This window comes from Phallusia mammillata, chromosome 8, assembly GCF_965637545.1.
Source record: "Phallusia mammillata chromosome 8, kaPhaMamm4.hap1.1, whole genome shotgun sequence".
NCBI lineage: Eukaryota > Metazoa > Chordata > Ascidiacea > Phlebobranchia > Ascidiidae > Phallusia > Phallusia mammillata.
The window spans coordinates 19,113,640-19,138,345 of record NC_137259.1 but is presented as its reverse complement, the minus strand read 5'-3'; the positions used below and the strand labels follow the sequence as shown (position 1 = coordinate 19,138,345).

Genomic DNA, 24,706 nt, shown 5'->3' with positions numbered 1-24,706 from the left:
CTGGTTGGACAATATATAATACGTCATCGTTTTTCAACATTCACAGAAATTGATTCTAAAAGTTTCCACTTGAGAAGTTAACAGCCGAACCTTGTAAGAAAAAGAAAAAACGGCGGTCTGCTACTGTTCAGACGTTTCAACCCATTTTATTAATCTTGTTATGCGACTCAAATGTTTATGAACAGATGTAACTGATGTGGCCCCTCATATCACTGATGATTGCATGAGCATTTTCCATGCGTTTTATCGCTTTTTACGTTTATTTGGGCCGTTGTTTCCCATTAAAATTGGATACACATCCGTGTAAAGTGTTCCCAGTCCGCAGGCTTCCATATTTCCTCCAACGTTTTATGCGACTCTGCATACACACATGTGACGCTTGGCTACATCGTTATTCCCTTTCGTCATATACAAATTTAAGTGTCTAAACATTATTTCTTGTACGAGCATTAACCGACCGTGACAGTTTATTTCGGGCTCGCTTTATTGATACAAACTCGTATAAAGGCCGTGAACGTCGCAAACATCAGATGTGAATTTTCCCACGCAACACATAAGTACATGACAGTTCAGTTTCTTTGCTTGGTACAAAGACAACATGTACACGAATGTGTAGGTTGTAAAATTGTGTAATAAAGACGCCGTATCATAAAACTGAACTTATAGTGACGTCACTAATGCGAGAAACGACAAGAATAGCTGCAAAACATTTGCATTGTTCGCAAAAACGGCCATTGATTGTTCGGGCCCAAACGAAGGACCCCGGTACAACTTTTTATTGAAATCCTATCATTCTCATTTAAGAAGCTCATTCTGCTAGTCTAGTGTTGTTGAAATAACCTTTGCATTGTGAACATTGTGAACGAACAGGCGGTGGTTTTCGAGGGTGGATTTGGCGAAAACACGGCGAAAGTTCAACTTCGTGGCTTGTGAATTAAAACACACTGCCAAAGAAATGTTGGCATACCAATTGGTAAAAAGAAATCGACAGTTTTATGGCCAACGTCAGTGACACCGACAAAAAGATGAAGGTCTTCGCCATTGGTATTTTCTTCTGCGCCATGCGAGCTTATGACCACGACAACGAACCTAAAGAGTGCGGTGGGAAATAAGCAGATTTTTTTCCGGGACTCGAACCCAGGTTGTTTCCAAGGACGAATCCCGATCAGGGTCTTTCAATGTCCGTATATGAACCAATAGGCGCGCCGTTCCTGCCCCAAAAAGTGAAGATGAGTTTATTTCACTTGATGAAAGAAAACACAGCGATAAAATTGCACTGAAACAATCACGAAGGAAATAGCTGCGCAACGTTGAAACGACATGCAGCGCAAAACGGTGAAGGGCATAATTGGTTTCTTATTGAAATACATTTTTTTTAGTTCGGCGCCTCGACGCTTTTTCTTTAAAGCAGTATGTCATTGTTTACTTTTCATTTTGCAATATCGACGGACAATAGCGTAATTGACTTTCGTCAACGTTTATTTGGTGAGAACAACGGCAGATCTTGACAATGTATTTCGGGCTCGCTTTATTGAGACTTACAACGTCGTAAACATCGGATGTGAATTCTCCCACCGATCATAAGCACACGATAGTTTAGTTTATTTCGGTTAAAATGGAGATTAAGTTCACAACGAAAGTGAAGAAAACGACACATGTATCACCCGGTGCCACTACATTCAACTAGAAATACGTTGTGTAGATTGTGTTAATTATATGATATGATTGTTGTTCTCACGAGTCATCAGAAACTCAGTTTAAGGGCTGAAAAAACAGTCACATATATTAACATAACTGTACCATCAAATTTGTATGGTTCAACCGATCCTATTTACAACCTTATTAAAGCCCCCCACAAACTATGCTTGTTTAATTTTCTACAAATTTAGAACGCTGACAAGGCTAAACCAGATCAGGTAGGTCATGGCAGAGTTGCAAGCCGGCCCGAATTCTGAGCCCGAACCCGGCCCGACTTGCAACTCTGGGTCATGGCTTGTCAACACACAACACATAAGGTTACGTGGCTAAACCAACTTGGTTTTAGTGCCACCTTGTGGACATAGCAATAAACCTTAAAAGAAATGAACATGGCATAGCCTCCGCACGTCATGAACACGTGACAGTTTTCCCACGCGGTTGTTGATTCCCGAAAATAACTCGTGAATTTTGCTGCCGTTGCGTGTGAACTTATTCAGACCTCTACAGTAGCGCGGGTATAAAGTAAGCGAGCTGCAAAGGAATCCACAGTTTCATTGTAAACTTTAGTGACAACGACAAAACGATGAAGTTCTTCGCCGTTCTTACTTTCTTTTGCGCCATCGGACTTGCTCTCAGCGGTTAGATGCTTTGCTTGTTTGTTTTTTCTAATGACTGAGGCAACTCTGAATGCTTTTCAAATCAAATTAAGGGTTGGGTGGGATTTGAACCTATAAGTTTGTGTCTTTATCCTGTTTTGTTTTAGAGCGTCCATTCCATCCACTCAATGCTCCGTTCATGCCGGGAAGCAATCAAAAAATCATCAATGGTCAAGAAGCCGTTGAAGGTGCCTGGCCATGGCAGGTAAGATAATAATCTTTGCCAATTTGCTAAGTTTTTCCGTACATGTTAGGCAAGCAAGACTTCATTATATTCTGTAGGTTTCTCTTCAACGGTTCAACAGCCACTTTTGCGGAGGTTCGCTTATTGCTAAAGGATTCGTGATGTCGGCTGCCCATTGCGCCGTATACCAGAGGTACTCCATTCTGTTTTTAAGATTTCTTCAAAAATAACTACTTGCAAAGGCGCGGATCACGAGGGGACATGTCCTCCCAATATTTGAAATTTAATTGAAATGTTTTTTTCGAGTATATGTTGTGAAGTATCTCACAAAACCTACGTAGCGCTGCATTATGCATGCGTTTAGTTCATCGAGACCAGACCCTAAAGAAGCAAAAAAGCAACAACCATGTTATATCAAAAAATTAGTTAAAGAACGAAGTAAATAATTTGCATTTTTTGCGCCCTTGCCTAATAATATTAAAGTAAACATAGTTTCATCAGCCCTGAAGCGTTTAGTTCAAGGTTTCTCTCAAAACTTTTTTTGACTTGTTCATCTTTTCCAGTGGCGTCACGGCCAACATGGGATCAATCGAGTGGGCAAACTGTCCCCAAAAGATCGCTGTGACCAATTTTGAGCAACATTCCCAGTACAATGACCAAACTTATGACTACGATTACAGCATTGTAACTCTTGCATATGAAGCCTCTTTGGATAACAACGTAAGTGAACTAACTTATTTCATTCTTGTTCACTGGCCAAACCTAAAATAACTCATAAACGGTTAGTTGGTTTGTTAGTTGCCATAAATTTAAATCACGCATTTCGTTGTTGCTAGGTTGCATTGGTTGATCTCGTCGAAGCAGGAGTCGAATACCCAGCCGGAACCACGGCCATCACCACTGGATGGGGCTACACCATTCGTTTCCCAGGTAGTGAAGTTCAAACTAAAAAATTGAGGCACTCTGTTGCACCTTAAAAAATGTTTGATTTAAGACAACGTAGGAGGTGCAAGCCGGGCCAAGTTCGGAAAAACGCTTTAAGGTTTAATTAGGGTCTGACTTTACACTCTATGTCAGTATTTTTTTTAAATATATTTAACTAGCAAAGTAGTCAGTTGCAGGACCTAACCTAATGCCAAACGGGGTCTTTAAAAACGATTCGGGTTTCGGGCTTGTCATTTCGGAATAGGGGCCCACTTTCATGCACGTTTACAACTCTTAAGTCACGTTATTAGTTGTGTTTAAACTATTTTGGTTTTTTGACAGCCACGATTCCTGCTAACTTGCAAGTTGCAGACATTCCCTTGGTGTCTCAGAGCGATTGCCAGGAATTCTGGGGTTCTATGGATATTACTGATCGAATGCAATGTGCCGCTGGTAACAATGATTCATCGTCTTGCATGGTAAGAACCACGTGGTTTTAGTAAACCTGTAATTTAAAGTCGTATAAACAGGGTTGCCATAACGACCCAAGACTTGTCCTTATTTTAAAGGGCGATGTCTTAGTAAAATTTATTGTCCTTATTTCTAAGAAATGTCCTTGTTTTTTTTTTACCTAATTCCTTATTTTGTTTTAGTTTTAACAATAAAAGGAACAAACTTAGTGAAATAATAGTAAAGTCCCTGCTACAGGTAAAAGTAAACCCAGACCTGAACTGTAGCTGGAAGCAGATTATTTTTGGCCAAATATATGTCATAGCTCGTGTAAATGCAAAGATTTGTTCGAACACGTTCGTTTCGTTTCGTATTAAAATTTAATTTTTCAGTTGTCCTAATTTTGAGTCTACTTCGATGGCAACCCTGCTTATAAATGTTACCCAGTTTATGCTAGCAGGGTTTAATTTGGCTTTTAAACAAATTATTTATAATACATGCAAAGTTGAACACTGGACGTAAGACATGGAAACATAAGTTATTCAGAAAAGCAAACTTTTTTGTTACACAAAAGGATAGTTTGGTTGCATTATCATTTTTAGCTCTGTTGGTTTTTAAGTTGCCAGTCTGCCAAAGAATTAGTGACTTTTTGAAGTTGTAGTTTTGTTATGTCGTGTTTTAAAAGATTGTACTGTACCATACATTAAAAGACACGTATTACGCTTGAAAGATGTATTTGTATAAGATTCGATTTCAGCTTTTGTAAAAATGATCGATTCAACGGAATACATTCGACAAAAGAATATTCAGTACATCACTAGTTTAAAAAACTGAGTTGTTAAACAATACTAACTATATTTCATGTCTGTCTTTTACAGGGCGACTCTGGTGGTCCGCTTGTCGTAGAAGACTCTTCTGCCACCAGCGGATACCGTTTGATCGGGGCTGTTTCTTGGGGAAGCAGCACCTGCTCAACTTCTGCACCAACAGCCTATGCCAAGATCAGCGCAGTACGTGGATGGATCGACGGCAAGATTGGCAACGCATAAAAATCCGACAGTGGTTCTGCAGAAGACACCGTAATTGTGTCATCGTGATTCGACAAATAAAATCCACAAAAAAAAACTTTATGTGTCACTATAAAGCAAAAGAAAGCCAAAATCTGAATAGTAATGTCTCTGTTAAACGCAGACAGATAATAAAATGTCAGTTGTTTACTTTATATGGAACATGATACAATAACTTCTTTGCCATATTGTGTTTTGGTCACGTACATCTTGACGCAGCAAACATAGTAACACATTATGGTAATGTGGCAAGAAAACACGGGAGACAGATGCGGAAATCTAGCGGTTGAAAATACGCTAAAATATCACTAGGGGGGAGGAAACAACGGCAAAAAACGCAGCAGCTGTACCTGGTAACGAGAAAGGGCCTGCGAGGTTGAAAACTGTTGCGCTTTTACCAATGCGACTTGTTTTGACAACATGGGTGGATTCAAACCGATATAATAAAAGACAATACGTCATCTTTGTCAACAATCACAGAATATGGTTCCAAACGTTTCCACTTGCAAAACCAACAGCCGAACCTAACGAGAAAAAAATGTCAAAACATAAGAAAAAAACGGTCAGTTTTATCTTAATACAATTACTGATTGTGATCAAACATATTTATATATTTTGTCGGGTCGCGATTTTTGAATCAGGTCCAGAAATGAATATTTTCAATAATTCGGGTTCGATTTGTGCCTGAGTTCACACTAGGCCTCGTTTGTGCCGCAATTTCACATTTCGGGAATAGTTTAAAAATTCGGGTTCCTTTGCGCGACATTGTGGACGAACAGATGGATTTTTTCCCAGGTGGATTTGGCGACAACACGGCGAAAGTTCAACTTCGCGGCGTGTGAATTGAAACACACCGTCTCAGAAATGTTGGTATAAAGCAAGCGTCAGTTTCATTGTAAACTTCAGTGACAACGAAACAAAAACATGAAGATCTTCGCCGTTCTTACTTTCTTCTGGACCATCGGACTTGCTATGAGCGGTAAGATGTTTGCTTGTTTTTTGCTTGCTGATTTTGACCGAAGCAAATCACTTATTGGGCCGAAGATATTAGTGTTAGGCACCATTTAGTGCAGACACGGCTTTTAGAATGTTTGGATGGGATTCGAACCAACAAGATTTGAATTCAGGGAAAAATATTTAGACCGGATACTAGCAATGAATTTTACCGACTAAAGGAATTGCCAAATTACTGACGTTTCTCTACCCAACATTTAATTACAACATTACTGTATCCTGTTGCATAAGATTGAAACGTAAAAATTAAACGCAAATTTGGAAAAAGTAAGTTTAAGCTCAAAGTTATAGCCAAACTTTTGTCAAAAGAGTAGACCCAGCAAATTTGTAACACAATCTCGTAACTTTTCTGGATAGACTTGTGTGTGAAATAACATCCTAGTTTTGTTTCAGAGCCGCCATTGAAATCTGGAAGCAACGAAAAAATCATCGGTGGCGAAGATGTTTCTGGGGTAGAATATATTTGGCAGGTAAGACAACTAAACTGTTGCCAAATTCTACAATATCTGTTCAAAAGTTTTCAATTCTACTCTGCACTTAACTACACACGTCCACACTGCTTTGACCTGTAACGTTTCATCAGTGCACCTGGTGACCAGATCTGACCCCATAGGTGAAGACAGTTTGCACTGTCTGTAGATAATTATTGATTATTGTATCGGCACATTGCTGATTCTAATTGATTTTAAATAAACTTACCACTAGTAATGTTGTACCTAGTTTAGTTCCTACCTTTTGGTTTTCGAGCATTGTCCAAGATTTCATTTTATTCTGTAGGTTTCCCTTCAACGATTTGGAAGCCACTTCTGTGGAGGTTCGCTCATTGCTGAAGGATACGTGATGTCGGCTGCTCACTGCACTGTATACCAAAGGTAATTTAAAACATAGGGCAAATCACAAATCGAGTAGAGGTTTTGCCGCCTTCGTGCAGCATTTGGACGTCTTTGCTTTCGTTCAGTTTTCAAATTTAAAAAGCAAAATTTAATTGATGACTACGTTTTTGCTTTTTGCTACCATAAAATGTTTTGGTGACTTTTGGTATCGTTAGAGATCGCAGAACCTACTTAGCCTAAAACAGCAATGGCCATAACAGAACTATATAAGCGGGGCTGAAATTTTGGTCGGAACCCGAACATAAAACCCGACACGAATCTGTTTTGTTAAAAGCCGGAATCGGGCTTCGTAAAAATGACGCCGAGCGGGAAGTCAGCCTGAATCAAGTCCGCTTTATTAAACTCATACCTGAACGACTAACAACCCTGGACATAAAATGGGAGTAAAAATGTGTAATAGGACTCGTACAAAAAAGGAATTTTCATTAACATTCTTTTCTTGTACATTTTTGACTGTCAAACCGTAAATTGTAATTAACACATATACTTCGATTTGACGTTTCCATGTATTGCAGCGGAGTCACAGCCAACATGGGATCAATCGAGTGGAAAAACCCAGGACAAACCATATCTCTTTCCTCATTCACGGCTCATCCACAGTATAATGACCAAACTTACGACTACGATTACAGCGTTGCAACTCTTGCATCTTCAGCCACTTTAAATTACAACGTATGTAACAAAACTAATTTCATTATTGCTGGAGGCCAGTTTGTAAACATACTAAACTTTGTCACAAGTATACAGTTGGTATAAATTTAATCACGTGATTGATTGCTGCTAGGTTGGATTGATTGATCTTGCCGAAGCAGGTGTCGAATACCCTAGCGGAACATTGGCAATTATCACTGGATGGGGCTATATCATTCGTTTCCCAGGTATGAATGTGGAGATTGGTTATTTAGCAATGAGACGCAATAGTTTAAGGCATTGGTTCTTAACCTTTTTTCCTTGCTGCACCCCTTTCGAATCACCGACCAATTTTCGCACCCCCCTGGGTGTTTGTATTTATATAGAATAGACCTATCCAACCTTAATTATTCAGCATCCCCGCACCCCCTAGGAACAGTTCTCGCACCCCTTCGGGGTGCGTGCACCCCTGGTTTAAGGCATTTAACAGACGTAAAAACCTCAACGGAAATCACCATTGGGTTTCGGGTTCGAATAGCGTTTGCCTTCATCGGCCTAGAGTTTTTGGCCCAGATTGTTATGAATTTATGCCAACACAGTGGTTCCCAACCTTTTTGTTACATTCCTCCCTTTGCCCGTTTTCGAACAATTCGTTGCTCTCTATACAACAAAAACAAATATAAAAGTTATAGCAATTTTAAATAGGCCTTATAATTAGGGATGTCCATTTCAGAATCCTTTACAACCGGTTCCAAAATATAATGGACATAATAATGTATTTTCAAAAATATTCTGTAACATTTCCGATGTAATTTTTTTTACAGTTTTTATGAAATTCCTCCCCTAAACTCATAAAATTGCTCCCTGGTTGGGAACCACTGTGTTAACGGCTGAGTTCCTGTGGATTCAACGTATTTATGTCATTTGACAGCTAAAATAACTTGTTTTTTTTTCAGCCACCATCCCAGACGTATTACAAGTTGCATACGTTGTCCTAATTTCCCAGCAAGATTGTCAAGCATATTGGGGTAGCGCTATTGATATCACAGACCGTATGCAATGCGTTCGGGGGAACGGAGGCGCATCAGCTTGCATGGTAAGACTTGTTCCTTGGGGCTGATCTTAATTGAACTCTCTCCAACCAACATTTAGTAAATCTTTGCTATGGTTTTAATCAGTGGTGGGATTCAAACTTTTTTGTCAGCCGGTTGTATTACAAAAGTCGTATTTTTCAGTCGGTTCTGTTACAAAAAGTTCATTGACAGTAACCAGTTCGCTGATCTCATCTAATTTCGTGAGACGGTTCTATAGAACCAGTGCGAACCGGCTGAACCCCACCACTGGTTCTAATACATATCAACAATCCATGACAAGCAGCTACATAACAAGTCTATAGGGTGGGCAAGTTACAATCTTCTAGTTGTGGGTTTATGTTTATCTGTTTTAAAAAAAATTGTAACTGAAAAAAAAATGTAATTAGGGACATGTGCAAGAATTACTTGAATTAGCCAGCATTGCACTGATAGATGATTGAATAAATTTACCAATAACATCCAAAGTTTGTCTGTTTTGCAGGGAGATTCTGGGGGTCCACTTGCCGTGGTTGACTCTTCTACCAATAGCGGCTATCGACTCATCGGGGTTGCTTCATGGGCAAGCAGCACTTGTTCGAGTGCTGCGCCATTCGCTTATGCTAAGATCAGCGCAGTACGTTCCTGGATCGACAGCCAGATCAGCTACTAAATAGAAACCCAAAATGGTACTGAAGACGACACCATAATTGTGTCATAGTAGTTTGATCTCAAATAAAAAGAAATATATTCACTCTGTGTTCGGCAAACATACAAGGGAAGTAAAAAACTATGCTCTTGCTATTAAATGCTTAGTAAAAAAAATGATGTAAATAACAGACCTATGGTGCCCATTGAGATGAAATGTATGTCTTTTTGGAACAATTGTACTAACTGTACTGCAATGACCTAGCTTTTTATCAACGTCCGTTTTAACTATTACGCCAGCTTTCTACAAAGATCTAAAACACACCAAATTTAATGCGTGAAAATTCGCATATCGTAGAATATTTACTTTCAAAATAGTAGAAAGTATTAAAACCAGTATTAATACGGATGCATTAGTGACTAGTCTACAAAATAAAGTTTCATGTTACCGTACTGGTATTATAAGTCCAGAATAAATAAAACAGATGCACAAACTGACTTAAACAAGCGTACCAGTAAGTCTGCAAGGTAAACTAATTTTTTTAACAAAAAAACATTAACCGCTCCAAATCAGCATAAACGTAGCTACTGGCTTTTGCAAAAACTGAAACTGTTAATTGGGCGTGGCTGACATAAAACATCATAATAAAACAAACAAGCCCCTGCAACTCAGCCTGGTTGATCCCAAATTTACGTGTGATCTAAGAATGGGAATTGTTATACGAGAATTCAAGATTTTTCTGTATGTTTACTGAAGTTTTTACTATTGTAATAGAAGCAAACTAAATCTAGCTGTCCACTCTCAGTTGATCCCCCTAATATTCTGATGATAAGTAATAACTACCCATGTTTTGAAAACATCTTTAAAGCCCCCTACACTGTGGGTTGCAAGTTACTTTTGTAGTTTACAGGGCTGTTGGCCGAAAGTTGAAATATGTAGCCTACAGAAATAAAAACACAACTGCTATTAGAAAACAACTTGCGATGTTTAGAATAGTTTAGGATAAAATTGTCAAGCGGATGTTACTCTGTTTATGTTGGTAGTTGTATCTTTATTTGTGTCACACCAATGCAGTGTGAGATAAATAAACATCATGTTTATGTTTTGCTGCTAAAATTTGGCCAATAATTGCTCGTGTTACCTTTTCAGGGGCATTTTTTGACACTGTTGTTGCACAACCAACTCAATTATACAATTTCATTGCCTTATTTAGCTGTAAATTAAAAGATTTCGCAGTGCACACGTGTTGCTGGGAGAAAGCGTCTGCGGGAGTAAATATTTTGTTTGAGTTATAGTTAACAACAGAATTAAAAAAAGCGTGAGGACAAAATGGAGGTACGTGCACGCATCATGTTCTTTTAGCCTACTGAGCTGAATGCCAAAAGCACTGGAATTCGTAAAATTGTACGTTTGCATCCAGGCTAAACGGGACCTTTCAAAACCACATCCAAACATAACCAACACACGTAGACTTGAAAGGTCTAGTTCCGCCCAGTTGCAAATGTATTGAGACGAGCAAAGTAATTTGGACAACAAGTCATGCGAAGATGGGAGAGGGCGGATGCGGGAATACAACATTATGGGTCTTTGTCAGAGCTGTAAATGCGACCACCTGTTTGCAACACAACAATTAACACTAGCTGGGTAAAGTATCTGCTAGCTGGGAACCAGTTGGATCTGACTGAAACTTCTTACAACTGCTATGAAAACACAAATATTAAATTTTAGTGATTGGTTACATCTACAATAAAAATTACTTTGTTTAATTTAAGTTTATAGAGCTCTTCTGGCAATTGTATGTTTATTCGGACGTTTCAACGTTCTATACATGGTGCCTTCATCAGGGTGAATAACACTGAATGCGACTTGTACAGTGCACAATAATCAAAGGAAAAAAGAATGGAACGCAAGCACGTCACAACGCAACGAAAACACCGCGCGATACGAATGATTGGGCCTCTAACCTTTGAACAGTTGCCTCTAGCACGCTGAAAGCATCACGTCTGTTTTGATGTTCATTGTGTTGCCCCGTTGGTGAATATTCCATGACTGAAAAAATAGATATTTTACCCAGTAAGTGTTAATTGTTGTGTTTTAAACCGGTCGTTCCATTCACAGCCCCAACAAAGCCCCAAAATATTTTGTTCCCGCATTCGCCCCCTTCCATCATCGCGTGACTCGTTGACGTAATGACTTTGCCCGCCTTAATACATTTGCAGCGAGGCTAAACGGAACTTTTTAAATCCACTTTCCAATATAACCAACACACATAGACATGTTAGCTGTGAACTTAAATGGTTCTGTTCAGCCCGTTGCAAATGTATTGAGACGGGCAAAGCAGTTTTCGGCAACAAGTCACGCGATCATGACTGGTTTGATCTGCCGGAAAAATTTTTACGATTGATTAGTAGCGAACAAATCTCGCTGTTCACTTTTAGTTAAACCGCATACGACTATTGGCGAGCCTAGAGAAGCACCAAGGCAATAAATGTTTATGTTCTAAAAACATCTGGAAGTATAGTAATATAGGCCAACCATATTTTATCATCAAAAAGCAGGACATATTCCCGACAAAGGATAATAAAGAAAAAAAATAAATATACTTGACCAATCCCATGCAGTCATTTAACACCGTCCTATTTAGATGATGTTAAACGTACTTATAATTTGGTAATTTCATAACTTAGTAACTGAAGCTTTCAGTACACCTAAATCAATCTGTGTTTTTCGTGTTGCAATGTATATGGTAATTTCAATTAACAATGATCACAACTCACACTAAGCATCTGTCAGTTATGCTAAGAGCGAATTTAGGCTGCTTTTAACGGCCGAATTGTTATTGATAACTTAAATTTAGCCTACCAAAAACAGACAATCAAAAAAGAAGACCACTTGCTTTTGTTTAAGTAGAGGACATGTACTCCGACAGAGAATGTATGGAAAGCGCAGTTCAAATGTTACTGTAATTTAACGTATAAAAGTTACTTTTGTATGTTACAGGAATGTAGGCCAAACGTTCTAAGTAACCCTGGTCAAGCGCTTTGTACAGACATGAAAAGACAAAGCAATTTGTTATTGTAGATGCACCCAGTTACTAAAATCTAATATTTGTGTGTTCATAACAGTTTTAAAAAGTTTTAACCAGATCTAAACGATTCCCAGCTAGCAGATACTTTACCCAGCTAGTGTTAGTTGTTGTGTTTGGGACGGGTGGATGCATTCACAGCCGTAACAGAGGCCCACTATGTTATATTTATTCGCCCTCTCCTATCCTCGCGTGACTTGTGGCCGAAATTGCTTTGCTCGTCTCAATACATTTGCAACTGGGCGGAACTGGACCTTTCAAGTCTATGTGTGTTGATTATGTTTGGATATGGTTTTGAAAAGTTCCGTTCAACCTGGATGCAAACGTATTGAGATGAGCCAAGCAATTTCGTCGACGAGTCATGCGATGATGGGAACGCCTTAACAGCAGCGCTAGTATAAAGCAAGCGAGCTGTAACAGAATCCTCAGTTTCATTTTAAACTTCAGTGACAACGACAAAAACGATGAAGGTCTTCGCCGTTCTTACTTTCTTCTGCGCCATCGGACTTGCTCTCGGTCGCGGTAAGATGCTTTGCTTTTAGTAGATGCGCTATAGCAGTGGTTCTCAACCGCCGGTCCGCGTCAACTTTCCTGCCGGTTCACCAAATATATTACAATTTTATATCTCAATAGCAAAATGCAAGATGTTAAAAGCAGAGAAATCGTGTGGAATTCAACGCTATACTTCCTTTTTTCATTAGAACCGCGTTTAACACGTACGGTATCAAACAGACAGTGGCAAACTTCTCATTAAATTGAATTTTTCATACTTTTTTTGAATTGCATATTTCTTGTCGTGATTACGCTTTGGGTTGATTTTGAAAGTCCACTGGTCCGCAAAATTTGTTTTGAAAGTTTACCGGTCCGCAAACTTAAAAGGTTGAGAACCACTGGGCTATAGTTTCTTCAGTCTATGAAATGCAAAATGTTGAGATTGCTTCACTAATCGTCGAGGGTAACATTATATTTGTTTCAGGGTTGCCCGACAGCAGAGGAGATATCATTGTTCCACAAGATGCTAGTCTTGGTGACTTTCCTTGGGAGGTGACACAAATAAAATCAATTATTCAACTTGTAATGCAACAGAACAAAGCATTCATGCATGTTAATTAAAAGCTTTCTCCAACATTATCACCACAAGAAAAATAAAAACAAATTGTCAAGTATTGACTGGCAATTTTATATTGTCCGCTAGGTTTCGCTACAGCATGATGGAGAGCATTTCTGCGGAGGTTCGCTCATCACATCACATCACGTGTTGACATCTGGTAGCTGCGCTTACTCCCTTTCTAGGTAATTTGTCTGCTTTATTTCTTTGAATGATAATTTTTGTATCTTATTTCGGTTTTCGATGGAGTTCGTAAGAAACAAGGAATAAATTGCATGGAATAAATATAAAGGTAATGACAACAAATTTTAGTAAGCTTTGAAGCAAGAGGTTAATTCCCATATTCTAAACCCCAGAAAACGATGTTTAACTATTTACATTTCACGATTTATTTATTTTGAAATTATCTTTTTAAGAAATACAATCTTTTCAACATTCAATTTCGTTTACAGTAGCGTTAAAGCCGTGTTGGGAACTACTAAGTGGAAGGAACCAGGACGAACTGTCTCCATTTCATGTGTCTCCTTCAGTCCCAGTTACAAGGGTTTGCATGATCAAGACTGAAGCCACTTTTAATGGGACACATTCTTCTACCTTTTCAAAGAGGACAAATTCGGTCAAGTATGACAGGAACTTTGCCAAATGCAAAATAAGGATTAAAGTTCATCCCGGGTTGTGAAGCATTCAAAAATCAGTTTTGAAAACGTTTGATTTGCAACATTTGGTCGCATTATGTGTTGTATGAACTTGTTTGTTACTTGACAGGGCCGACCTCGGATACAACAATGCACGTCGCCACAATTCCCTTGCTTTCTGCAAGAGAATGCCAAGAGATTCTCGGCAGCAAGTTTACAAATCGCACAATTTGTGCCACTGGAAAGGCGGGCTGTGTGGTGAGAAGTTAAACAAAAATATTTCTTCAACAATAACCATAGGCATACTATCTGAGTAGTTACTTTTCAATATGTGATATGTTTTGTAGGGAGACTCTGGTGGTCCGCTTGTTGTTGGTGACTCTGCAAGGAATTTGCGTCTGATTAGGGTAGTTTCTAGGAGCAACGACTGTTCGAACCAAGACACAAATATTTATGCCAAGATCAGCGCTCTACGTGAATGGATCGATAAGATGACTGGTTAAAAATCCAACGTTGGTTCTGCAGACGACACCGTAATTGTGTCACTTTAACTTGTTAAATAAAGTCAACATTTTTTTGGATCTGTTGGTTTAGATTCTGTAAATATTTCTCATGAATAAACATGATGTATGTGTATAATTTATATTGTTTTAAAGCAGGCGTTCAACCTGCGACCCGCGGGCCAAATACGCCCAATAGATTAAAAGTTGTGCGGCCTGCAGAGACGCTTGGATTTCAAAAGTAAAAACTAATAAAAATATTTTTGAGCAGATCAATGAAAAAACTAATAGAAATACTTTGAGCAGATCAATGCGCCCGAGGATATGTTTCTGTGATCTGACAATAATGAAGCTAGAATCAAAAGCGAATTTTACTTGTTAACTCAAGTTTAGAATATTTGGTATGCAAGTAATATCACTATGTGTTCTATAAAGATCTAATTATGGTAATTGTATTTGGCCCCTCAGTGAAAAGGTTGCACCCCCTGGTGTATGTCATGAAGTTATGTTTTACCAACTATTCGAACCCTGACACACAGTTTGCTTCGACCTGCCGATTTTGTATTTCTTACAAATATTTTAATTAGTCTAGTACAGGGGTGCACAACCTTTTTGTGATCGTTATATTGCCAACGGCCAGGAAGTGTCTGCATTTTTTTGTTTAAAACTTTCTGAAAGAAATAGGTTTATATCATATATAAACCATTTAATGGCGCCTGAAAAGCTAGGTTAGTTTTAATTTGATGTACTGATCAAGCTAAACAGTTTGAAGATAAGCATTATCTGTTTATGATGTCACCATCTATATGTGACGATTGTGGTGCCTGATATTTCGCATTGTTTGCACACAATCGGCATACAAAAAGTCGGACATATGTGCCTACTAGGGTGGTAATACTCTTTCCAGCCACACAACATCTACGCAGTTTAGAATTCAAAATAAGAAAGTTTTTTTTTTCGTCGCGGCCGCCCAGCAGTGTGGAGACGGCAGCATAAGACGACTTTGCGGCCGCAGGTTGTGCACCACTAATCTAGTATCAGTGAGAGTCAAACCACTGACGCATCTAGAAAGTCCAAAAACGCTACAATGCAACTTGGTTTGAATCTGTACTTACTTATTACACACCTAAGTGATTTGTCAAAAGATATCCTCACAAGGTTTATGTAGAATTTCACAAACGCGTAAGAAGGGGCCGTTAAATGACTTTGAGTATAAATGAAGGTTTAAAATTTTGTTTGTGATTTAATATTTTGATCCTATTTTCAACGTATTTAAATGCTTAAGACGTATGATAATTTTAACGATAAAATCAAACGCAGCATTTAATCTAGAATGGAAACATTGATCTACTTTTTGTTCACATTCAACATAAGATGTTGGCCTTCATGCTCTTGCTGCTGTCAAACACAATCTCCTACTGGTCTCACTTTAAACCGCATAAAACACAAATTTGTAACACCCACTTGAATTTATTTCTTAACAATGAAATAACAACAAGTTTCAAGTTTTGTACAACGCGGTGTGGAAAAAAATACCAAACAACAACAAAGTATATGTGAATTATCATTTAGATGGAATCTGGTCGTCACTCTATTATTTCTTCTCACATCACAAACTCGCTATTTTCACTCCAGCGCTAAACCCGACACAGCGCAGGTTTCAATACATTTTTAAATTGTGAGTTTTTAAATATTTGCCAAATAGCGTTTGTGACGAAGTTATACCTGTATCATATGGGTTAGTTAACAAACATATGTACATTGGGTTAGTTTACCAAAAACCCGGAAAAGGCAATGGTATTGCGATATTTGTCGGTGCGATCATTTAACTTGGATTATTCTTAACAAAGTTTTCAGTTTAAATTAATTTGTCACAGGAACAGTCGTGTAAATATTTTATTGTTTCTGCAAAACAATTTGAAGTTAATTTACAAGCGACAGAACGGCAGAGGGTATGAATAACTCTCGGTAGTTGTGTACATCTCGGTAGACCCAGAATATGTAGGTCTCCCCACAAGCCATGCGATACCAGGGTTGTTGGTAGGATAACCGGGATACCATTGTGTGTAAACATTCCCACCTGTGGAACTCACCACATTTCCATTCTAAACAAATCAACGTTGATTGGGCACAACATGAAACCAGCTAATCTATGTATTCACGACAGGCTTACTTAAATACTTTGTTTGTACTGAACATCTAATTATGAAATTATCATTAGTTGAACAATTATCGCATTTACTCGGCTGTTTCGTAATTCCTCAATTTTAAATTTCTTTGCTTGTTTTTGTTAACATAGCTGTTAACATTCACAATAAATTGCCGCTTGTAAGAAATGAAACACTCACCGTGTAACTTGATGCCAACCACACTTCAACATAATCGTATGTCGGTTGATCAACGTACATCAGCCAAGCTTTCTGTATGTATTTGTATAGAACATCATATTGTTCTTTAGTCTCTATGTCAACCAATGTGGCACTGTATGCACTACAAACATTTGCAGCTGCCGACTTTCCACCGTGACCATTGAATGTTGCAACAATCCACGGTAGCCAGTAGCAATGATCTCTGTACACGACTCCTGCACATATTCTTTGTTCTGCAAATAGAAAGAAATTTCACCTTTACAAATAATGATTTTGTTAGAGTGGCGAACTTATTGGTCAGTTTGTGTCAATGTTGTTGCAACTGCGCTAAATTTGGAGTAATTCAAATTTTAGAACAAGTTTATTTGCACGATATTGCGCCAAACGCTGGAAAATGGTTAATAACTTCAACTGTAAAATGTTTATAATGTCAAATGTGCAATTGTTTGTCAGTGAATGGGTACTAGATTTATGCTTAAATTCAGGACGGCTGTTGAAAAAAGAAAAACCCAGCCTTTGGTAGGATTCAAACCCACGACAGGATTCTTTTGGGGCTCGCCCCCTATCAACTGAACCTCAGTAGAGAACCCGCCGAAAGTCAAATCACAGGCACTGTTCCCTGCCTCACATGTCAGCTTCGTAGTAGGGGATCGCCAGATTGACCAGCAATCAGTTAAGGCATAGACGAATAGCGTCGTTGCAGACCAGCGATCATGGGACACTCCCATAGAAATCAGGTTACGCCATGCCTATTGAAGGCGTTTACCGAATCAGCCGGGATTGATGTTTGCGAGAAAAACAACCAGTTACCACCAGTCACCAGTGACGTCAAAGCTATAATTCTGCCACCATGTATTTTTGGGAAACTCAACAGTGACAATAGAGGTTAAAGAATTATTGGATACTCGGTTACTTTTTCTTTAATGCATTATTTGAAAGCATTTCCACTAACAATTTTAGTGCATTTGCAGTAGCAATTATTAAATTGATGGCATTAGATAGTTTTCTAAATACGTTTTTTAAGCTATGATTTTGTTGTCAGTTCCATATTCACAATTCGGACAACAGTTAAAATCCTATCTTATTAATAACAGAAAACTAAAAGTCTTACCATTAATTATTTCATGTATACGATTGTCGATTCGGGTCCAATTCAGCAATGGCTGGGGTCCAACCGGCCCGGGTTGACCTTGGTCACCTTTATAACCAGAAGGTCCGCGTTTACCTGGCCGACCTGGAGGTCCTCTTAGTGTTGACTGATTCAATGAACTTGAAGGTTGTTGCTCAAACAAACTGTCAAGCGGCCGACAAACCAAATATTTTTGCTGGTGGTTGTCATGACAATATGACGCACCAATGATTGTCAAAAGGAAAACAAGCTTAGTTAACAAGTTCATCCTGCCCGAAGACTAAAAGCAACTGATTTGTTTGTGTGGCTCCAAGGCGTAGCAAATATATTTGAATGGATTGTGTTTATTGGTATTTTGCAAGCTCACACTGCTGCAAGCTGAAATGTCATACTGTCTGCTACAAAAATGGTGATATGTCATGTATATGTCATTTGTAAACAAACAATGTAGCATTTCAACCACGCATGCAGTTCAAGTTATATCGAGTGTTACGTAATTGAGCAAAAATAGTGTCTTGGTTCCTGTGTTTCATCAGGCAAACTGTAAATATGCCAGAAAAATAAACAAAAACAAACAAAACAAAACTGTTTTGCAGTCCTCCACTTTCGCGTGTAAACACTGGTTTCACCCAACAATGATGTAGTGTGTATTAAACCAACAATGATGTAATGTGTACCGTGGGTGCTGGTATATCTGATGAATTCGAATTTACATTTAAGTTTGTGTTGTTTTGTTTGCAAAAATAAAACGTTTGTAAAACTAATAAGGTTGTTTCTGCTTTAAGGTTTGATCTAATATGGTTGGATGTGCTTTTATATACCTGAAAAAATCAATTGTGGTATGAGATAATTCAGTAAACAATCAATAAAAAGTAACAATAAAGAGATACATGCAGTGTTAGCATTCAATTTTTTTGTCAGCCGGTTCTATCACAAAAGTCATATTTTTCAGCCGGTTCTGTCACAAAAAATCCATTGACAGTAACCAGAAATGTTAACCGGTTCGCTGATCTCTTTCGTGTGACGGTTCTATAGAACCGGTGCGAACCGGCTGAATCCCACCACTGAATACATGCAATATATAGTTACAATAAAGTCTTCCCAGCAAGACGTAATATGTAAGTGATACAGAAATGACTTTTGCTTGCTTAAATACGTTCCAGCGAGTCTGACTGAAATGACGTAACCGCAACTTTCCTTGGCTGCAGACAAATTCAAGCGAGCAAAGTCAGACGTGCACAAACGGTATTTCGTTTGCCTGATTTTTTCTCTATGTTTTGCAGCGGCGTTATAGCGGTGTTGGAAACTATTAATTGGAAGGAGACAGGACACATTATCTCCGTTTCAAGCTTCTCGACTCATCCCAGTTATAACTCAACGACGTATGATTATGACTTTGGAAGATTTTTTTTAAGCCCAATGATAATCTTAAGATTTTCATTTGCTTCCTAGTTGTAGAGGCCCCTCCCCGCCTGCACATGTGACGACCGTCCGATAAAAGCATTGTCTTGTCGTCTCCATAAACTAACAAAATACACAGAAACGAAACTGAAAAAATGTGTTGAAGTTGTCGGTCTCTCTATAACAAACAGGGGATTTTATACATACGTTTATAACATACGTTTTTACTATTGGTTACGAAAAGTTTTTTTTTGATTTTTTTGGCTAATGTGCAGATATCAGACACAGTTAACTTTGTGCCACATTTGAAATGTGCTCTAGCTTGCACCAACACTATTGAGGTTTTAAGTTATGATATCTGCAACAAAAGTATGTTTAACCATATACAAAGAGATTTGGTTGGTTATCAAAGATTCAAATCAGGCTTAAAATTAAAACAAAGTTGACTTAAGTTTTTTGGCCGTATGGGAATGTTTGGTGACTGGCTTGATTCGTAATTTTGTCTTCAATGGGCCTTGGGCATACTATGAAAGTTTATTTCAATCAGATTTATATTTACTTCACGTTTTTTTACTATGCAAACTTGGTGTTTTACTTTCGTATGTGTAATTTTATTGCGATACAACAAACTCCAGTAAAAAATAAAGCACAAATAAATTAAACCAAGGCACTAAGAAGTATTTTCCGAAGTTTTCCAAAGTCTGAGGCCATCATGTAACACTGAATCGAATGTCGCATCTGACAAGCAAGGGATAACATAAGTCCATCAATTTTACAACACAAGAACATTTGGATAAAAAAAACTGGGGTAAACACTGGGTTCTGCAGGTTGATCTTGGTTTGAAAGCCATTGCACCACGTCAAGGTGTCAACCCACGCAATGGGTTTCGTCTAAGGCAGTAGAGAAACCCTCGTTCGGTGCAGAACTACAACCGAAACGAGGAAAACAGACTGACGCACGAAAGGCGCAAACTGAAAACATTCCAAAGTAAATTAAACAGCGTTAACAACAATAATACACAAAAACATCATATATATATATCTGTCAGTGTAAATCAATAACAGATATAGACACATATATCTGTTACCGAAACAGACATATATATATATATATATATGTGAACAAATACTACAGCTACACACAATTAGGCATATACAAACGGGGATAAACTTCTAGTAAAAACAGTAACACACACATACACAAACATACCCACACAAACATACCACTACTGTTATCGAAAAAACAAAAAATATTTATACACATACATTACTGTTAACAAAACTATTTACAAACAAAAACATATTTAAACATACACTACCATTGCAACTATTACATTATGTAGGCCTATTACTACCCACACAACACACACAACACACACACGCTAACAACGAAGGCGGTTTACCAAGTAGAAATCAAAACCTCACGGATCAGGAATCAAATTTTTATAATAATAGGGCGCCATCTTGTGTTTTCTTGAGCGCACACGGGAGTTTCCCTACTATGACGTAAGTTGTTAAACATAAGCAAAGCGCTTACGGAAGTTCCCCCACTATGACGTAAAGTGTTAGGGGAGGACCCGCATTTATGGGAATTCCTCTACTATGACGTAACTTGTTAGAGATGAGGGGCCAGCTGATGGGAATTTCCCTACTATGACGTAACGTGTTAAAGATGAGGGACTAGCTTATGGGAATTCCCCTACTATGACTTAATGTGTTAGGGGAGGGGGACGCGCTTATGGGAATTCCCCTACTGTGGCGTAACGTGTTAGCGAATAAAGGTATTTGGTCCACCAGAAAACTTAAAACTATGCGAAGTTGCGGTAAAGATATAATTACGTTTTATTAAAGTTTATATTACAGTTTACGCGCAAAAATAATCCTGGAACCTTGTTTAAATCCGCAGAATTAATATAAAGGGCCGTGCACACCCTCGATATTATATAATGCGGCGAAAAAAATACAAGGAATGTAAAGAATAAAAGAGAAGTGAAGTAAATGTAAACAAAAAATAGATCGTGAAACAAGGTTCCGGGTATCCCTATTAACTTATCATTGTATTACCCATGATATTCGGTTTAAAAACGTAAAAACTGGTGGATCAAGTACCTTGGATAAATGGCATTTGAATCGTAACTAAAACAAAGCGAATAGAATGATTATTATATTTATTCGTTCGTAACCTTTTAACACTGCAGTTGTGCATATTGGGATCTAGGAATAGTAATGGCGATTAGTAAAGTAAGGTTTAATTGCAAAGGCGCAATTTCAAGGACTGCAACTGGGCATTAACGCTACATTGGATGTAAGGGAGCAATAAACTATAGTTTATAAAATAATTCTGTAATATAAGTCTAAAGTTGAAAAGATTTGGATGTAGTTTAATAACACTTTTAACGAAGGTAGTTTTTAAGAAGGGTATAGAAGGGACCATCGTAGTAATCAATTAATATACCTTGAAAATTAACTTTACTTATTAAATATGGGAGTTAAACAATTAGGTTTCATGACAAATTATCCCGGTAAGGTGAAACCAGACTTAATTTGTGAAGGGGGCTAATGTAGAGGTTTTGTAAACTAACCAAGTAAAACCGCCATCGTGGTCCCCCTTTAAGTTCCCAATTAGCGTAACACATTCAGCCTAAACACAGTTAGTCTAGACAAATATAACACAAAAACAATTAGCCTAAACACATTAAAAACAAACAGCTATCCCAATCACATGCAAAGAGTTTGTCGTGCATTTTATGTCGTCCAAGTTATGAAAGCAAAACCTGATTACAGGAGATGCAAATAAAAAGTTTATGAAACAGTAAAAAATCTACAACATGGAGTTTGTAAAATAATAAATATCCTATCATGTTATGAAGTAATATTAAGATTATGGAGTTACATTGCAATTATTTTGTTTGAACGACTTTGGTAAATTACACGACAGACTCGAAATGTGACTTATCGGAATTTAAGTTTCTTGTTCGATGAAGAGATTGAGTTGTTTCTTGCGTAATCCAAGTGAATGTGGTGTAGTTCCTGGAAATAAATGTAAAGTTGTAGTTTTGCTAAGCCTGCGACTGTTATAAGTTACATGGAAGTTCATAAACTGCATAGGTGGTTGGAATGCCTAATAATACATAAATTACTGGTATGCTAACTTGCATTGTTGATTTTACACATAAAATAGATAGAGAATGGTACAAATAAAGATGAATACAATCATACTGGGATCAGCCCTGAAGCGTCCTTGCAGACCAGCGATAACGGCACACGCATTCATAAATCACAGTACACCAGGCCTATTGAAGGCGTTATACCGAAACAAGCCAGTCTCCCAAGCATTCCCCGAGAATAACACAAACACTACATTAGTGACACAGGATCAGGTAGAGGTTACGAAAATCCCTAGCTTAAAAATATGCAAACGGTAATACATATATGGGGAACGTAGGGTAAGTGAAGTAGACTACCTTTAAGACTACTAACAAGTGACAGAGAAGTTGGGATCTCACTGGAGAAGCGAGCGGCGCGATGGGCAACGCGACTTGGTTTGACAACATGGGTAGGTTGAAAAATGTAGTGTGTTTGCATGTCTATTACGAACCAAAATTTCGTGCTTTGCTTACTTGCGTTGTCAAAAAAAATCCTAAGTGGCTAATTCATCAACAACTGTGATTTAAAGAACAACACACATCATGGGTTCGAATACCACCGCAGGATAGATTTTCTACTTTACACTTCACCACATGACAATGCATGGATGTGCGCTTTGGTTCCATACAACATCTATATTAAGCCTGGCGTACAAGTTAAGATTCGTTTCACGAAGTTACCTCGTTCCTTTCCTGATGTCGTCGTTTCTGATGTTTGCTGATTCGTTAGTCAACTCCTGTAGATCCAGACCCGACCGATGGACCGTCCTGTCGTCTCACTCAGCTGCAGACAAATCAACAACGTTAAAACACAGCAATGTGCAACAAACGTGGAAAGTTATTTCACATAAGAAAACTCTCATTTCCTCGCAAATTTTTTTTAGTAAACCTATTATCCATATAAACTGTGTTGTTTATTGTATAATCACGAGTCACCAGAGACTCAGTACGAGAGATGGAGACAACAGTCGCGTATCATTACAGACTGAAAACTTATTTGGAATCATTCACCCTTTAATTAATACAGGCACACAAACATACCTATGCGGTAATAAGCATCTTCAGAATGGAATAAGATACTTTATATAAGAACTCAAAAAGGGTGGATGACTTAACGTCACTAATGGTTACGTCACTCAAGCGACAAAACAAACATATTAACCTCCTCCTGGTGCTTGCTGATTGGTTGGTTGACAAACTCCAGTCAACTCCTTTGGTCCGGATATACGGATCTGATCATCGTCGCTTCCTTATCCCGTCGTCTCCACTCAGCTGCAGACAAATCAACAATTCTTACAAATTCCCAAGTAACATACATGGAACGTTATTTATTTAATAAAACTCTAATGTAACTAATAAATATACGCACGCTAGTATGAACGCACAAGCCGTTTGGCGTGCCATGAAAATTTTCCTCGGGGTGCCAAGACCCCCTCTGTAGACTTAAACAAAGCCTACACAGTTGTCCTAAATAGACGTCTTCATTATTTAAATAGAAACTGCTATTAATACAAGGTTCGTCACAATGCATTATGCGCCCCGCATGCGACAAAGGAAAACAAGTTGCCCTTCTAAAACTCACCACTGGGGCTTAAGTTCCGTTCAGGTCCGTTGGATGATTGCATGGTTGTCATTTAGTGTGACAAAATCGGTTTCAGAGTTAAACCATTAAATGCCGTTATTCGCTTTAAGACTAAACGTATATAAATTAAGTAAAGGGGCCGTTTATGCGCGTAGTAAGTAACCCAGAACCTTGTTTAAAAAATCCGCAAAAATAATATAAAGGGCCGTGCACACCCTCGATATTATATAGTGCGGCGAAAAAAAAACAAGTTCAGAATAAAAAAGAATAAAAGGGGAGAGAAAAAAAGTAAACAAAAAATAGTAAAAACAAAACAAGGTTCTGGGTAAGTCCCTAAGTGTTATAAAATCGTCCCGAGCAGAAAAAATTAACAAACCGGTATTGTCACTACATGACGTCATACAGTGCCATCGTCATCAATCACCACATTGTTACGTAACAGCTGCAAAATATGTAAGTTGCAATTAGTGTAAAGTGCATGTAAACATCAATATTTCAAGATATTTAAAGTATCAA

The 24,706-nt window shown here is 38.2% G+C and overlaps 4 protein-coding genes and 1 long non-coding RNA gene across 6 annotated transcripts in view; 3 read left to right on the top strand and 2 right to left on the bottom strand.

Annotated features, from left to right (window-relative positions):
* The first annotated feature begins 2,265 nt into the window (after window positions 1–2,265).
* On the top strand, window positions 2,266–5,017 carry LOC145205094 (chymotrypsinogen A-like). Its single transcript, XM_080077743.1, has 7 exons — window positions 2,266–2,336; window positions 2,462–2,559; window positions 2,637–2,731; window positions 3,102–3,258; window positions 3,375–3,468; window positions 3,805–3,941; window positions 4,791–5,017. The coding sequence occupies exons 1-7, from the start codon at window positions 2,282–2,284 to the stop codon at window positions 4,959–4,961; spliced, it is 807 nt and encodes a 268-aa protein (XP_079933869.1). The 5' UTR covers window positions 2,266–2,281; the 3' UTR covers window positions 4,962–5,017.
* An 886-nt stretch (window positions 5,018–5,903) lies between these two features.
* LOC145205624 (chymotrypsinogen A-like) lies at window positions 5,904–9,259 on the top strand. Its single transcript, XM_080078356.1, has 7 exons — window positions 5,904–5,958; window positions 6,387–6,463; window positions 6,771–6,865; window positions 7,402–7,558; window positions 7,671–7,764; window positions 8,473–8,612; window positions 9,092–9,259. The coding sequence occupies exons 1-7, from the start codon at window positions 5,904–5,906 to the stop codon at window positions 9,257–9,259; spliced, it is 786 nt and encodes a 261-aa protein (XP_079934482.1).
* Window positions 9,260–12,784: 3,525 nt separating this feature from the next.
* Window positions 12,785–14,566, top strand: LOC145205623 (chymotrypsinogen B-like). The gene is made up of 6 exons (XM_080078355.1): window positions 12,785–12,842; window positions 13,297–13,364; window positions 13,516–13,613; window positions 13,881–13,972; window positions 14,194–14,321; window positions 14,411–14,566. The coding sequence occupies exons 1-6, from the start codon at window positions 12,785–12,787 to the stop codon at window positions 14,564–14,566; spliced, it is 600 nt and encodes a 199-aa protein (XP_079934481.1).
* Window positions 14,567–16,453: 1,887 nt separating this feature from the next.
* LOC145205099 (uncharacterized) lies at window positions 16,454–18,329 on the bottom strand. Its single transcript, XM_080077748.1, has 3 exons — window positions 18,044–18,329; window positions 16,912–17,165; window positions 16,454–16,668 (listed from the first exon to the last, which is right to left on the bottom strand). Exons 1-3 carry the CDS (start codon window positions 18,327–18,329, stop codon window positions 16,492–16,494), a joined length of 717 nt encoding a protein of 238 aa, XP_079933874.1. The 3' UTR covers window positions 16,454–16,491.
* Window positions 18,330–21,384: 3,055 nt separating this feature from the next.
* The window catches only part of LOC145204252 (uncharacterized), a 44,790-nt gene continuing 41,468 nt past the window's right edge, over window positions 21,385–24,706 (bottom strand). For both annotated transcript variants that reach the window (XR_013853458.1, XR_013853459.1), the window contains 4 exons: window positions 24,191–24,632; window positions 23,771–23,880; window positions 23,290–23,392; window positions 21,385–22,492 (listed from right to left, as the gene is read on the bottom strand). This is a non-coding gene — a long non-coding RNA (uncharacterized LOC145204252). The remainder of the gene's footprint in view (window positions 22,493–23,289; window positions 23,393–23,770; window positions 23,881–24,190; window positions 24,633–24,706) is intronic.

Bases quoted from the DNA above. Each gene is read 5' to 3' on its own strand.
- LOC145205094 (XM_080077743.1), top strand. From the start codon at position 2,282: ATGAAGTTCTTCGCCGTTCTTACTTTCTTTTGCGCCATCGGACTTGCT. The intron at 2,560-2,636 runs GTAAGATAATAA...TATATTCTGTAG, and splicing joins AAGGTGCCTGGCCATGGCAG to GTTTCTCTTCAACGGTTCAA. The intron at 3,259-3,374 runs GTAAGTGAACTA...CGTTGTTGCTAG, and splicing joins AAGCCTCTTTGGATAACAAC to GTTGCATTGGTTGATCTCGT.
- LOC145205624 (XM_080078356.1), top strand. From the start codon at position 5,904: ATGAAGATCTTCGCCGTTCTTACTTTCTTCTGGACCATCGGACTTGCT. The intron at 5,959-6,386 runs GTAAGATGTTTG...GTTTTGTTTCAG, and splicing joins CATCGGACTTGCTATGAGCG to AGCCGCCATTGAAATCTGGA. The intron at 6,464-6,770 runs GTAAGACAACTA...TTTATTCTGTAG, and splicing joins GGGTAGAATATATTTGGCAG to GTTTCCCTTCAACGATTTGG.
- LOC145205623 (XM_080078355.1), top strand. From the start codon at position 12,785: ATGAAGGTCTTCGCCGTTCTTACTTTCTTCTGCGCCATCGGACTTGCT. The intron at 12,843-13,296 runs GTAAGATGCTTT...TATTTGTTTCAG, and splicing joins CGGACTTGCTCTCGGTCGCG to GGTTGCCCGACAGCAGAGGA. The intron at 13,614-13,880 runs GTAATTTGTCTG...TTTCGTTTACAG, and splicing joins TGCGCTTACTCCCTTTCTAG to TAGCGTTAAAGCCGTGTTGG.
- LOC145205099 (XM_080077748.1), bottom strand. From the start codon at position 18,329: ATGAACTTGTTAACTAAGCTTGTTTTCCTTTTGACAATCATTGGTGCG. The intron at 17,166-18,043 runs GTAAGACTTTTA...TTCTATTTGCAG, and splicing joins TATACATGAAATAATTAATG to AACAAAGAATATGTGCAGGA. The intron at 16,669-16,911 runs GTGAGTGTTTCA...TGATTTGTTTAG, and splicing joins GGTTGGCATCAAGTTACACG to AATGGAAATGTGGTGAGTTC.